Source organism: Mizuhopecten yessoensis, unplaced genomic scaffold (genome assembly GCF_002113885.1).
Source record: "Mizuhopecten yessoensis strain PY_sf001 unplaced genomic scaffold, ASM211388v2 scaffold11139, whole genome shotgun sequence".
In the NCBI taxonomy this organism is placed as follows: Eukaryota; Metazoa; Mollusca; class Bivalvia; order Pectinida; family Pectinidae; genus Mizuhopecten; species Mizuhopecten yessoensis.
Window position 1 is genome coordinate 568,110 of NW_018408899.1, and position 15,852 is coordinate 583,961.

General features: G+C 36.9%; 1 protein-coding gene across 1 annotated transcript; it reads right to left on the reverse strand.

Moving 5' to 3' along the window:
• Nucleotides 1–5,008: 5,008 nt before the first annotated feature.
• LOC110466625 lies at nt 5,009–7,124 on the reverse strand. Its single transcript, XM_021523233.1, has 3 exons — nt 6,685–7,124; nt 5,747–6,477; nt 5,009–5,494 (listed from the first exon to the last, which is right to left on the reverse strand). Exons 1-2 carry the CDS (start codon nt 6,898–6,900, stop codon nt 6,094–6,096), a joined length of 600 nt encoding a protein of 199 aa, XP_021378908.1. The 5' UTR covers nt 6,901–7,124; the 3' UTR covers nt 5,009–5,494; nt 5,747–6,093.
• Between the last annotated feature and the right edge of the window lie 8,728 nt (nt 7,125–15,852).

A 15,852-nucleotide genomic window follows, 5' to 3' on the forward strand; every position in this document is an offset into this window, starting at 1 on the left:
AGTTCAGTAATGCTACATGTATGTAATTACATGTATGTCAATGTTCTACTTCTTTATACGAAGTTCAGTAATGCTACATGTATGTAGTTACATGTATGTCAATGTTCTTCTGCTTTACACGAAGTTCAGTAATGTTACATGCATGTAGTAACATGTATGTCAAGGTTCTTCTGCTTTACACGAAGTTCAGTAATGTTACATGGATGTAGTAACATGTATGTCAAGGTTCTTCTGCTTTACACGAAGTTCAGTAATGTTACATGTATGTAGTTACATATATGACAATGTTCTTTTGCTTTACACGAAGTTCAGTAATGCTACATCTATGTAATTACATATATGTCAATGTTCTTCTGCTTAACACGAAGTTCAGTAATGCTACATGTATGTAGTTACATGTATGTCAATGTTCTTCTGCTTTACACGAAGTTCAGTAATGTTACATGTATGTAGTTACATATATGTCAATGTTCTTTTGCTTTACACGAAGTTCAGTAATGCTACATGTATGTAATTACATATATGTCAATGTTCTTCTGCTTAACACGAAGTTCAGTAATGCTACATGTATGTAATTACATATAAGTCAATGTTCTTCTGCTTTACACGAAGTTCAGTAATGCTACATGTATGTATTTACATGTATGTCATTTTTCGGTCAGTGTAACGTATTTGTATAGAGGAGTGAAACTCATGAATGGAATGAGCTATTTTTTTATAACTTATAAAGGTCCACCAGCTTTAATAAAATTGAAGTCATGGTTTCATATCAGCACTTCCGGTTCACTGGTGCAAGTGTCATAACCTTATGAACCGCACTCCTATCTTCAGTTCGCCGAGGTGTAAAACCGGAATTTGTTTTTGTTTAGTGACAAGTATTTAAACACCTTACCCGATGGCATTTGAAGAGCACATAACTTTTCGAAACAAACAGAATTATTGTGAATAAAAACCGCCATCGATAACACTTGTGATTGACAGTTTAATTTCAAAAACACGTCAAGTAATAAAGAACACTCCGTGCGTCTGTCGGATGTTTCATAGTCTGCACAACAAACCTTGCTTCTTTACGTGTGTAGGTAATACCTGGGTAACTGCGTCTCGTTACCAAGACCTATTACGGCTATGCCGATACGGATTTGTGACGGATAGCTGAAGTTTTCAAGACAACCGTTTGATTCTGAGAGAGTGCTGGTGTTTGTAAGAATTTGAAGATATTAATTCTTGTCCAAAAATAAAAAAATAAATTTTAAAAAACTTGCTTTTGTGATATTTGTATTTATGCCTCTCCACCCATAACAAGAATAACTCAAACAACAAATGTGAGTGAAATGGCCACCCGAAGGGTGACATTATATTTATTATACTGATTAAGCCACCATGTGGCTTCCATCAAAAACTTAAGATCATACAAAGTGGTTGCAAATATACTAAACATGGTAGCAACTACAATCAAAATATAACTAAAAACCTTAGCTAGCCTAAGTGGGGTTGCCAAAAAACGCCCGAGGTTGCCAAACCCATCTTTACATTATATACTGCGAGCCGGCTGCCCCAACCCTGTTAATTAGGGGAGGTAGGTTTACCCAATGCTCTGACCAGTCGGCAAGTGTTGTCTCACTTTAACACAAACTAGCAACAACCTGCCAGGTTAAAAATTATACATGTTACAATCAAAAAATAACTGCCAGGTTACAAATTATACATGTTAAAATAAAAAATAAAATAAAAAATAACTAAAAACCTTAGATAGTGGAGTTGCCACCAAAATTGCAAACGCCATCTTAGCTAGCCTTATTGATGCTTACATCACAAAAAATGTCAATTTTGTATTGACCACAAAAACAGAGGGTCGGAAGTGGGTGGGTTTTAAATATCAAGTTAGATCTGATGATAACGATTCGCAAGATGGCTGCCTTATGAACAAAAGGACACGACCCTCAGGTCACCTTGACCAATTAGGGGCCAGCATCCCGATTTACGTCATCAGCAGCCAATCAATAACCTCCAACAATTTCAGAAACCATTAAGGTGTCTTGTTCCATGATATTGTAATATTAATGTTGCTAACTTATAATAACCCTCACAATTAAAGCAGTTAGATAACAAATTTAAACTTGTTATGGTGTTCTGAGCATAAATTAAGCTAATTGCTTAGCTGCCTTTTTCCAATTTAGACCGACAAATATGCTGTCAACTGTACGTTATATTGTCGAAATATAGATAAGAATGTACAGGTGATATACTGAATACTCAGGAAGTGAGAGTGAGGCGTGGTTTAAAGATTATAAACTACGTTTTTGACACGTTCAGAAAGTTTTCATATTCGAAAAATATTATGAAAGTATATGTATTGATCAAATAAACCACCAAATTATTATATTGTGTGACAATAGGTCCACTGATTGTACCGACAAAACATGGCTTACTTTGTATCGAAAACAACTATTCTTGTTGTTTCAAATTTGTTATCATCTCCTCCCTATTCTCTCGGAATCTTATGGTCGTCCTTTCACAACATAAGAACATTTGACTACAGGCTGTTAACCTAACACTGATACAGTACCTAAGGATCCCCGTACCACTGCCAAATACTGTCACTTAGTGTTGGAAACTGGGTTTTTCCCGGCATGTCTACAACTTTGATACATCATTTTTAAAAAGAAAATCATACGTTACGGTTTGTTTTTTTGTATGAAATATGATAAAGACGAAATAAACAAAATATAAACAACAACAATGTGCTTAATTGAAATAATTCTAGACCAGGATTCGAACCCTGGAGTTCAGATTGATATACCAACTGGTCAACAGAATGTCTTGGATCAACTGTTACGTGTATATATATCCATGCGGAAGTTAAGGGGGTGGGGTTATTGTTTATCGGAAAATCCACAGTGCAGTGGGACAGCTATGGTCCTTAAATGTGTTAACTGCCGTGCTCTGAATAGGCCATCTGCCTGTTATCAATATATCAAATAAGTATATGAATTGTTCAACCTCAGACGAGTTATAATATATCTTTCACCGGTATTTTTGTATCCCATCTCAGTTATTTAAAGTTGGTTATGATTCATATATGACGCATGTTCCACAAATGGGGTTACAAGAGAAGAGATAACACAGACGGAAATTCCAAAATATACAAAAGAGATGTTCTGTACTTAATTTCTTTGTTTCGTTTTCCCGATATATCGTATGGAGACCTTTTTGAGCATATGCATCTATATCAGTTGACAATGGATTTTGTATCACAGTCCTAGAACCATTATATAAAATACAAGTTAGGAAATCGTCTGCATTTGATAATCTTGGGATTTTTTCGTTGTGAAATCCATTACCCGGAAGAAAACACTTTTTTTTTGTATTCAATAATAAAAGCTAGCTAGGCTTTGAACAGCCATAAAATCGTGATGGAAGGGTATCTGTATCAGTATATTTGAACACCACACTGTTGTTGTTTAATTAACAGTGGCAAGAAAACTTAGTGAGGCTATCAACTTACCAGTACTTGGCAAGGCACACGCCCTGTTATCGTGTTCAAACGAGTTACGGTTGTCTCCCCTTAGTTGTTAGGCTCTAGATGTCTTACTAGATACTGTACATGTTTTTCTGATTCTGAGAGTTAATGATTGTTATACCGAACCAATCACTTTACTTCTCATTTCACATTGCTTAAATGTTCCAATTTTCTCAGGGAAATGTAAATCGAATTCGAAACTATCTACATGAGTAATTCACATACTCGAAACCTCGCCCAGGCGTCAAATTCATCGTAAACACTTCTATACGCATCTTTATCACATAAGATTTGTATTGCACTTACATGACATGTGTTTTCATCTAACAACTTGAGAATAAAAGTAAAATAAAGGAAGAAAAATGTGAAAATCGTTCACAAGCTTAAAATATTTAATCAACTGGAATGCACTTGAAATAGTGAGTTAGCATTCGTTTGTCGGCATGTCTCTAAGGCACGTCTTCTTTTCATATAGATTCTATAGGTTAACACGGGTAACAGGTTGGGATTCTAATTGTATACAACATGACCATGCCGGATGTTGAAATGTGTACAAATTATCTACGAAAACGCATGTTTCTATGTTTTACGCACCTGCCCCACTGTTTCAAAACTAGTTTAGACGATTTGGATTTCCGAACTATTTTTACCCCTAGCTAGCATCGCCGGTGAGTACTAGAAGGACGAAACAGCAGTATGATGCAGTGTCATTTATTTTTGGTATACTGTTTCAATTACCAATTTTCAATCACATGGGTGTGAGGGGCCGTTTTCGTTTAAACGGTTCAACCGGTCGGACCCAAGTTTTTCGTTTATTGAATAATGTCGGACCTAGTAATCTGATGCTGCTTTCATGCGAGTCTTGACAAAGCCTTGCACGTCCTGCATAAATATTTACAGGTGCACCAGGATTAATACCCAAAATTGTTACATTTAAAAACAGACAAACCGGTTGTTCCGCATAAACGAACAGGGCCCAGTTCATCTACGCTGATCCCCGTTCTTAAACATTGTGGTTAGGGACACTTACAAAGTCAATATGAAATATCACATTGAAAATTGAAACATAATGTTTAAGTTGAAGTCAGATCGATTGGTCTGTAGTTAATCTTTTTATTTCTAGTAATCTTCATCTGGATCGATCTAAGTCAGCTGTGTGTTTGGGTTAACGCTCCATTCCGTTTACTATAGTACTCATTGGACACCGGCGGCACTTCCTTATTTACGGAAAGTGCCGGAGGTTTCCGATTCCTCAAGTACAGTACGTCGGCTCACTTTTACTAATGAAGAGTCACTTCGAGATAACGAAGTTTTGTGTCCTATTTTCAGATCTTATTTAAGTCAACATCTATAGCAGGTAAAGTATAACCTTTAGAGGTATTTCTCGCTGTATTCACAGGTGTGTGAAATATCGTCCGGTATAGCGATTGTGTATGTCATCAGCTTTGCAAAAGAATCTGATATATACGAAGTAAAACAACAACATTATTCGAATTATGTATTAAAATTTAATACTTTATAAAACAGACTAGATTGTATAACATTGTATATAATAACATACTATTTAAACAAAATGAAAATGTACTGCGCACTTCAAATGAATTATTTTGGCAGGATTGCTACGAGTATTTGATCACGTAAACTTTCTAAATTATCCGGCTTCACGGTAAAAGTCACAGTTCTTGTTCATTCATTTGTTGCATTCAAGTTTTGAAGTGTCAGTGTCATTGCAGTTGGATTTCTACGGCGTAATAAAACTGGTATCTCCAGTCGAATTGATGACACAATTTTGTTCCAGTGGCAAAAGTGTATTCGTCCAATCAGGGAACGACTGTAACCGGCAGATGTGTAGTGATTGGTCACTTCATTCCCGTACTAATGTCTACTCTGCTTCTCGTGCTGGCCTAAATCCCGTTTTCACGTGGTTTCCATCAGCTTAGACTGGTTTCGGTTCTCGTCAGTTTTCTGTACTTTCTGAAAAATACAATATGAAATATAAGTAAGGACATGCTTCATATACATGTTACAACCATCAAAAACTCGAAATCGACAATAATTACCGAATTAATCACAATGCTGACCCCGGGGAATGTTGTAACATAGGTCTATCTACCATAATTATTCTACTTAGAGACAGTTTAATCCGTTAATCAGTGCAAAAGCACACATCGTCACTTTTGTTAAGTGTTTAATCTTTAACACTTCATTATGAAAGTATTAACTTACCATTCAATGACGGCGTAATTCGCTCAGTGTCGTCGACATTAGCGTCTGATGGTCAAGCTTTCGTCTGACACGTCTCCGGTCACTAATTACCGCTGGTCAGTGCAGGTTTGTCCAGATACCCCACTGCTGGTCGATGGTCATTCTAACTGTTTTTTCCCATATTCGATAACACTCACAAACCGATATATCCACACGAATACATCCGACGAATCCTGTAGCGGTTTTGGCAGTTCGTAGCTATAGTTCATAGCATTATTGCAGAGGTGATGCTGGTTTGAGAAAGATATAATATGATATATCAATTTCCCATATGACATGAAATGATACGATGTGCTTTGCTAAGGCTATCAAACTGTTGTTTCCTCATCCGAACCAGACTCTTCCGTGGAATAGGTTTCGTCATATCCGGAGTCACTCGCGAAAACTTGACCATACTGGGCACTCAAGTCACATGATTTCCAGTTGGCGTGTAAGAGACTAGAATTAACTGGGTGCTGAGGCTGGGGCGCGGAAAAGTCTGTGGTAGTGTTCGAATCACACTTTGAGATAACGATGCCTGGTAGTGATATTGAAGAGGACACGTGTGTGGTTGAAATATCGCTGATTTCACACGAGCTGGCACCTAGGTCCTTGGCACCCCCATGACGTCGTTTGAATTTGATTTCCTCTATTGTTTCGTTAAGAGTCAATAGCTGTTTCATCAGAGACAAATCCTGGTCCATAAGTCCAGCCTAGAAAGAAATAGAGAATTGACATTAATATAAACAGAAGAAAATGTTAAAGCTTACTGCGAGTAAACACAAGTGTTAACGGTATTATACTGTTTTCCCAAGCAATATCAATCTAGTGTTTTAAATTTCATTTTGTGAAAACAATTTAAGTTGAACTTATGAGAAAAATGGAGTGATTGGTTTATAAGAGAAATTACAAGAACTTACCATCTCTCGTCTTAATTTATCCATTGCTGAATCCATAAAACACTTTGGCTTGTCCTTTTTTTCCTCTGTCTTTTGTTTCCCCATTTCTTCCTTGAAACTTTTTGTCACTCGCTGTCTGTCCATGTAAAATTCACGACATGCGTTTGAAAAGTCGATAGAAGCGTAGTAATGGTCCTGTTCCTCCATCGCTTGTCCAGAAGTCTTGACCATTGTCATAAATGACCTCTTAGTTGACAACTTAGTTAATACTAGAAAGAAGTAGATTGAAGTGAATGATCCTCTCCTGCTGTCTCTGATATCAAGGGTAGTATACCCGTTTATAAGCCGCCGGGTCTGTAAGAGTTAAACTTTATCCAACCGTTCTATTGCGTATACAGGTGTAATTCTAAATCTTTACTACAGCCCACCTGACTTAAATAGTACAACTGGATTATGACACAGTGCTTACCTGTAGTAGCTACCTGTTCGTAATTGGTCGTTATCATAACAGGGTAAAACTTACGGTTCCAGGTAAGTTTACATAAAGGTACACACAATGATTGACATTCTAAATAACCACTCTAACATGCCCACGCTCCGCCTTCTCACCTGGATCACTAAAGCGTAAAATCTGTATGATCATGTTTACAAGTTATACCCTTTTCAGAAGTCGCTATCTGATAAATCGCTAAGTCCACAATCATTGTGGTGTATAAAACTACACCGGGTCTATTTCGTCCCCGTATACAATTCAGGGTTTTCTGAGCCGTGCGTGTTCAGATTAACATTAAAGCTGTAATGTCGTCCATTTTAACTGCACATGGCTTGCTTACTTCAAGCTTGATCAACTTAAATGACACTTTTTTTTTATTTTGCATTTAATTTTTGGAACTGTCTTTAAAAATTATTGGGTATTCTTTGTTAATATCATTCGAATGTTTCCATTTGAATCCCTGAAGGCCATCGTGTCGATTTTATTTTTGATCATAAGGATCAGATAACTTATACAAAAGTTACCTTTTATATAAAAGTAAGTTGGCGAGGCTTGGTGTGATTCTACTTCGAGTATAGTCTACAGTGTACTTGTGGCACTTGATACCCATTAAATGCATCCAACATATATTTGTGACAGGCCAAACGTATACTGGCAGGGTCGCCTGTCACCAGACAATAGTACATACCGTGTTTTCCCAGGTGTTTAATTTGTTAAGACACATGTAGACAGATACCCAATATTACAGCTGTATACAGCGAAACGATTCTGTCGTATCGTGATATCTAGCATTGTTACCTTACTGTAACATTTAGGTGAGGAAAAAGAATCTGCAATTCTCAAATCCTTGATTTCGTTAGTCAGCAGCAATACTGAGATTCTTAAATCAGCAGCAATACTGAGATTCTTAAGTCAGCAGCAATACTGAGATTCTTAAGTCAGCAGCAATACTGAGATTCTTAAGTCAGCAGCAATACTGAGATTCTTAAGTCAGCAGCAATACTGAGATTCTTAAGTCAGCAGCAATACTGAGATTCTTAAGTCAGCAGCAATACTGAGATTCTTAAGTCAGCAGCAATACTGAGATTCTTAAGTCAGCAGCAATACTGAGATTCTTAAGTCAGCAGCAATACTGAGATTCTTAAGTCAGCCGCAATACACAGAGTCTTTAGTCAGTAGCAATACTGAATGTCTTTAGTCGGCAGCAATCCTGAGTGTATTTAGTCAGCAGCAATACTGAGTGTATTTAGTCAGCATCAATACTGAATGGTTTTATTTAGTAGCAATACTGAGTGTCTTTAGTCAGCAGCAATACTGAGATTCTTCAGTCAGCAGCAATACTGAGATTCTTTAGTCAGCAGCAATACTGAGTGTCTTTAGTCCGCAGCAATACTGAATGGTTTTAGTGAGCAGCAATACTGAATGGTTTTAGTGAGTACCGATACTGAGTGTCTTTATTCAGCAGCAATACTGATTGTCTTTAATGAACCGCAATACTGAGTGTCTTTAGTCAGCAGCAATTTCCTAATGTCTTTAGTCAGCAGCAACCCTGAGAGTCCTTAGTCAGCAACAATATTGAATGTCCTTAGTCAGTAGAAACACTTAAGTTCCTTAGTCAGTAGCAACACTGTTGTCTTTAGTCAGTACAAATACTGAAACTCTTACGTCATTAGCAACAGTGGATGTCTTTAACCAGTAGCAAAATAACATTTCTTTAGTCAGTAGCAGTACTGAGTGTCTTAACTCAATAGAAATTCTTAATTACCTTAGTCTGCAGCATTACAAGATGTCTTAAAGTCAGAGTAACAGTAAATGTCGTTAGTCATGAGCAATAGAGTCTTTACTTAGCTGCAATAGTGTCTTCGATATATTGTAGGTAAAATCGTGCACATATGCAATGCATTGACATGTTTTCGATGTGCACAAACTAATTATTCAATTTTTGCTCCACAAAACATTATTGTACAGTATATTTTAAAAGACTGGGTTCTTAATAATTTTTCTAAGTACACATAGCATACATGTAAGTAAGTACGGAGAGCCCAGGTTTCCTTTTATATTTAGGAGTATTGTATAACATTTAGAAAGCAATTTTCTCTTTGAAATCGTCCGTTTTGTTTGCGTGTATGTCGACATATAAAGTGGTTTAATTTCAACTTGCGTTATGACCTGATCAAGATTAAACAACGAGAACGATTCTATAAACGCCTTACCAGAACATCAGAGTACTCTATTGACCAACGTGACGATCTAAAGTGTACACGACTTTCTTCTTAACAAACGAGTTATATTTTTAGACTTCTAAAGTTTCTTAACTTGTACTTTGACTGTACTTTCAGATGTAATCATACAAATGTCGTGTTTACCTTTACTTCTGTATACTGTATATACTACATCTGAAGGTTGTGACTTAGTCTTTCCTGATTAAGGTGAAGGTTGACGCTATATATGTCATACTGTACTATACGTTAGTTTAAACGGTTGACAATTCATCGGAGATAGTTGAAGAATCTCCTCTAAATAAACATGTTTACATGCACTGCCTGGTACATTAATGATGTAACTGCCGTCTGTTGACTTCGTCGTACTTTCGGTATTGACCCTAGTCCTCACCCTCTATAAGATGTCCAGGTGCTGTATATCAAACATGGGTTCCAATGCTTATTTAACACGTTTCGATTGTTCTACCTGTACATTATTCACACACACACATATATACAATGTACTTACCTATATTCTGAGTTGTCGACCAATGTGCATGGCTTATTTGTCGCGAATATAAACAAAACATTGTATTGGGATTACCAGGACATCGAGAAACTGGTTTTACATATATGTATAGGGAACTGCATACTTCATTTCTTCTCTCATATCACAGACTGATAGTGGTTTCGTGTGCAGTTCTGAAGATGATGTCTCGTCCATGATTCATAGAAGTACGCAGAGATACTGTAAACGTACTTATTTTTGAGATCTTCTTATTTTAGCACCTTTCTCGTGGATTGTTTTTGCCAGTGGATGGAAAGATTTAATCATTTTTTATCTATTCACGTTTAATGTTGAGGGCATCGTTATACTGTGATAATCAATTGTTTGTCCTCAACAGAAGAAAATAATGAGGTTTAGTACATTACATTGTTCATATGTACATGCCGTTCAAATACCGAAAACTACCAGCAGCAGTAACATATGTCAGCGGCATGTATTTGTTGAACGTCATTTCTGACGAAAGAAGCAAAACAATGTGTACTTCAAGAGTCATTTAGTGCAAGATCGAACGCAAATGCCTTTTCAGTGCGCACGCGTAGTGAACATATATTTTAAATGACATCACGCTTTTCTTTCAACTCGCCCACAAAGATGCTCGTAGTGTCAGTATTACTGTAATGACCGGACACGATCTCTTTTGAATATTGATCATGTTTATTGGAATATAAAACGCAATTTATATATTATGCACATCAAATATAACCATTGCGCAAAAAAATATGATCGATTATTTTTCAAAAATGATAATGAAGGGAGGTAACTCCAGTCAATGATAATGAATGGAAAAATACCTACCTGTTATGAAAACATGTATAACTGGAAAATATGACAAAGTGGTTTGTTTACGGAACATTTTATGTTATGCACATCAGGGTCACTGCATAATGAAAAAAATAAGATCGATTATTGTTTGATTATATAATTAAGAGATAACGAGGGGAGGCAACTTTAATCAATGATAATGAATGGGAATGACCTGCCTGTTGCCAAACCTGTCAGGACATTTGTACTTACACTAGAAAACACGACATAATTGATTGTGTGTTCGGTACGTATGATCAAGGTGTGACCAATTAATAAGATCGATTATTATTTACGTTCACCAACACAAACAGGTAGACTTGTATCCCTATAAATAATTAATATTCTATTTACAAGCAACAGACACAAAATAATAATAGTAATTAATTATGATATATTCATAATTTATTTTTATTGTCAGGTGATCCGTCAGTGAGAAAAGATATATAAGACCTCTGTATTTATCTGAATTAGACACCATTGTGGTACCATATTAATTAGCCGATTGGTCCCTACTAGATGGATTTTCTATCGCTTTGCTCTGTATTTGCTCTGTAAAACCCGTTTGCATAATTCGATTGTTTTCATAATTCATGTATAAAATGTTACATTTGAATACTTATAGTTGAATCCCCTTGCGCTTATTTCTTGTAAGATACATGTGCAGTACATATATTCGACTTTCACTCGCCAAAAAAATATCAATATGTGCCTGGGTTAGTTGATGATATAATTAATGTCATAATATTTGGTCATTGCGATACTGCCTCTGGAAAAACAGAACAACATTTATATCTTGCTGTTTTATTACTTCGTGAATAGTAAGTAAATTTTAAACCCGGGAATGATCCTCTGCTAAAATGTCCAGGTTATAGGTATAAAAATGTGTACGAGTTAAATAAGGAATTGAATGAGTATATACTCAAAGTATGGGTCTTGATTCATCGTGACGTTGATGCATTCCACATATTTTTCACTCCGGTTGACACCAGTCGGAACACTCGGCTGCATGTTATAGACTGATGCAGTTTCAGCTGCAAGACTTTCAAATAAATATAATTGGACGGTATACATGCACTGTAAGGTTATACAACGTGGTTAAGGCGTCTGACATTCTGCTACCACCAGCCCTCCACCACTGGGTCGCGGGTTCGAGACCTACGTGGGGCAGTCGCCAGGTACTGGTAGGTCGGTGGTTTTCTCCGGGAACTCCGGCTTTCCTCCACCACCAAAACCTGACACGTCCTTAAATTACCATAGCTGTTTATAGGANTGAGGACGTAAAACACACACAACCCAAATCAAACCACGCTCTATACAAAAGCTTATATACAGTATAGCTGTGAGTGTCGTATGCTATGGGGCCGTCAAAGCGCACGTAAAATCGTCAAAATCAAAATCATCTCGGAAGTAGATCGAAGTCCTTGAGTAGACACAACAGTTAAATACCTCCGTAACATCTATGATATATGTGTTTATCCCATATGCTAATATAATTACCTGGAATGCTAATCAAGGAAGTATCAAAGGTCAAACGAGTTGTTACCTGCATTTTAATATCGAATAAGTTCGTAATGCACTGGAATGCAAGTATTGTTTTTCGTATACATCAGTTGACCTTTACGTCGACCTTGAGACTGCTGTGACATGCCGTAGGTAACGTTGGTGTTGTATTTTTACCTGTCAGGTGTGTTAGTTACGAGCCTTTGATGTGACTTACCTGTGAGACATCGCTTTCTAGGATAGGGCCGTGTTTACTATCTGTCAAATCCACCAGAGGCTGCTGGTCATTCTAAATAATTAGCGACACATAAACATGTCCAGATTCACTGGGCACTAAGCCTGGTGTCATTTCCCCCGCCTTTCTGTAGTTGTTTTCGTCCACCCAAGGTCAACGTGTCATTGCGGTCACTTCATGGTAAATAAACAATGGAAATAGTCGAGATGGCAGATATTTTTGAGAAATATAGATGCACTGATTAAGATTTCTGAGAGGCGAATCAAGGATTGTTCGGAAATAGCAAATGTTTTTTCAGACATCAGACTAGAAATATGTATAACAACAGAAATAATATCAAGACAGAGATTTCCGAGGACCCATGTTCCCTAGCCCCTCCCCTCTTTTAAAACCGCAATTTGACTTCATTTTTTCGTCAAATAAAACAAAAAGTGTCTTGGTATTATTCAGAACACTAGCTCAATGGAGAGAGTTTCTAATGCGCCATCATTTTTTTCTCTCGAAAATGACATCATATGTCTACGCATTTCAGAACATCCATCCGACTATTAAGTTTTTTCCCATATACTGCAAGGGTTCCGGAGAAATAGGTATCCAAAAGGCAAAGTAATTATCACGAATTATATCTATGAGTTTCAGAAACTATTAAGAATTGGAAAAAAATTCTTGAGTAAAATTTAATCAGCCCACCGACTGGACTTGCTCTCTTACAGTTTACACATTTACTACGAAATACACGGGGCCTTGACATGTATGCTCTTGCCTATTACTAGAGGGCGTGGGTCTTAGTTTTTACAGCGTGTGATGGGTCCGTACATTATAACTGTACATAGTACGAGGACACTATTTGTTATGAATGAATACACGACTGACATGCATATCCATCACTACCCTAGCAAGTAAGGCATACACCCATTTCCACACTCCGACACATAGTCTTGTTAGTTTTTTATGGATTATAAATTTTATAAAATATTTATTTTTTCTCCAAAATTCATAAAATCATTAACTTATTTGATTTCTGATCATCATAAATTCTTAGAAGTCTATAACATTTGCCATGAACATGATGAAGAACTACCGACATCAGCTAGAATGCGTATTGATAAAGCGTACCTCTTTGTCGACTACCTTGATAAGTTTTTAACTTCATGCACACACATTAAACGTACATAAATGTACATTTTATAGCCGGCATCGATGATACACCAGGTGGGAGATCTTATCTATGAACATTTTGCACGTGTCAGAAGGCATTGTGTCAAAGACGAGCGTTGTAAAAAAGTTCAAAGTGGTGCAAAATGGTGAGTTCACACGATGAGCCGGTTGAGTGCGGGTGCGTTCACGGGTACGCTACGAGTGTGCCCTGGCCATGGGTGGACAGTGTTACACTGTATTACACTGTACACTATAACTAAGGGTGTTGTTTCAAGCAAACAGTCTCTGACTGTCTGTATCTCGCCATCAAACTCATAACTGTACTATATACAGTCTCGTTAAATAACACCAGGTATATTTGATAGAGTCTACAGCGCAACCTTGTCTGACGCCTCTTTGTTTCGCGGCTAACGATTTTTTTGGAGGAAAATTTAATGATTTTAACTTAAGAACCCGATTATTTATATTTTTAAAAAAAAGGTAACATATTTGAAAATATACATTGATAGTAAATGCATTTTGACATGTACTGGCAAATCGTGACATTTTACAGATAAAGTCGGCCTGTTTAAGAATGATATAGCGATAACCTTTATTCAAAGGTGAACGGTTGTATAAGTGTGACACAATGTTGAAGTGTTTAAAATTGCATCGAAAGCAATTGCAGTTGGGCTGCAACAACATTGCAGATTAGATATTTAAAAACACAAATTACATTCAACTGGAATGATGCAAGATATGGTTTATACGAAAACGTATTGGTGATAGCTCTTATGGAAATATGAACCTGCAACAGCAAGCGATGCATGATACTTATAAGTTAAAATACATATCAGACAGACATGTGTTGACGAATCTGTTCTAACACGATCGCTTTGTGTAATACTATCATGTAAACAAACTTTTTATCTGAAGACGGCTGCTTTGACCAAAACACTAGACGTAAACGAACGTCTATCTTTTTTTTTTTTTTATAAAATTCAAATGGAAATTTTAGTCCAGGGCTACACTATTTCTGTATTACTACATTGTTTTCACTAGACTACACAATTACACCTGTATACACCATATTTGTGGACATGCCAGAACAAAAATACACACTGCATATTGCACGTGGTCTATTCATGCATTTGACAACAAAAAATGAAAAGAAATAAAGATTTTTACAAATGTACCACTACCTGTATATTCTCCAACAGTGAGTTATTTGTTGTTGTTTATAATTCGATACACTAGATCTTGTAATAAATAGAAAATGTTACATTTGTCCTTGGTCGCAGATCTAAGAGAAAATATGTATTTATCCATACACTTTGATAAGCTTTTGATAACAAATTATGCATTCAAGACATATCGATATTGTAATCAATACTATTTTTATTTCTCTGAAGAAATTTACTTCATTTTGATCATTAAAAAGTTTGAGAAAAAAAGAGAAGCCTCGGGTTTTACCAAATTTGAAAATCCCTCGGGTGGAATTTTCCTATCCTACACCCCTGAGCGTGAAAGAGTCTTATATTATTACCATTTCGCATCAAATCATAATACATGTATTTACTTGTTTATTTCCATGTTGAACTTTTGCCATCGGATTTCCATCAAACTCCTACCCATTATTTATTTATCTATAACAGTTGGACATAAGACTTAGAGTACATAACAATATTCCACCAGAATAGCGTTATATAATGTCGAGGAAGTATTAGAGGACCCACAACTCTAATCCGGGTATTCAATATAGACGTTATACCGCAATGAAGCCTAACGGTTCAAGATGATGACTCGGTAAAACTGATCGGCTATTGTATATTGGTGGGTCAGACAAAACTTCATTCCGATAATGGACCAGGCAGCTGTTCAAACTCAAATGATGATGTAACGCGGCGGGGTTTTGTCCTGTAATCGCCACGTAATGGCCAGATAGACAGGTACATGTATCGAAGGTTCGTCTGGGTTCGTTAGGTACGTCCGCTTACAGATGTTACGGGTATATACAACAAACGGGTGTTACCTAACACTGTCTGACACCTGAGAGATGTAGATTTCTCGCCCCAAAGAATGAGGTGCACGTGTTGACAGGGCCATATTGACAGGACCGGGTACCGGAGGGTGTCAGGCAGACACGACCCTGCGTGGAGTCTGTGTCTGGTACCGAAACACTTCCTCGGTGTCTGTGCAGTACCAAAGTACAGTCTGAAGAGTTCGGGAACCACATTGGTAGCTCATGTCG

Coding starts and splice junctions, on each gene's coding strand:
- LOC110466625 (XM_021523233.1), bottom strand. CDS start 6,900: ATGACAATGGTCAAGACTTCTGGACAAGCGATGGAGGAACAGGACCAT. Junction 6,478..6,684: donor ATAAATTAAGACGAGAGATG/GTAAGTTCTTGT, acceptor ATTTCTTTCTAG/GCTGGACTTATGGACCAGGA.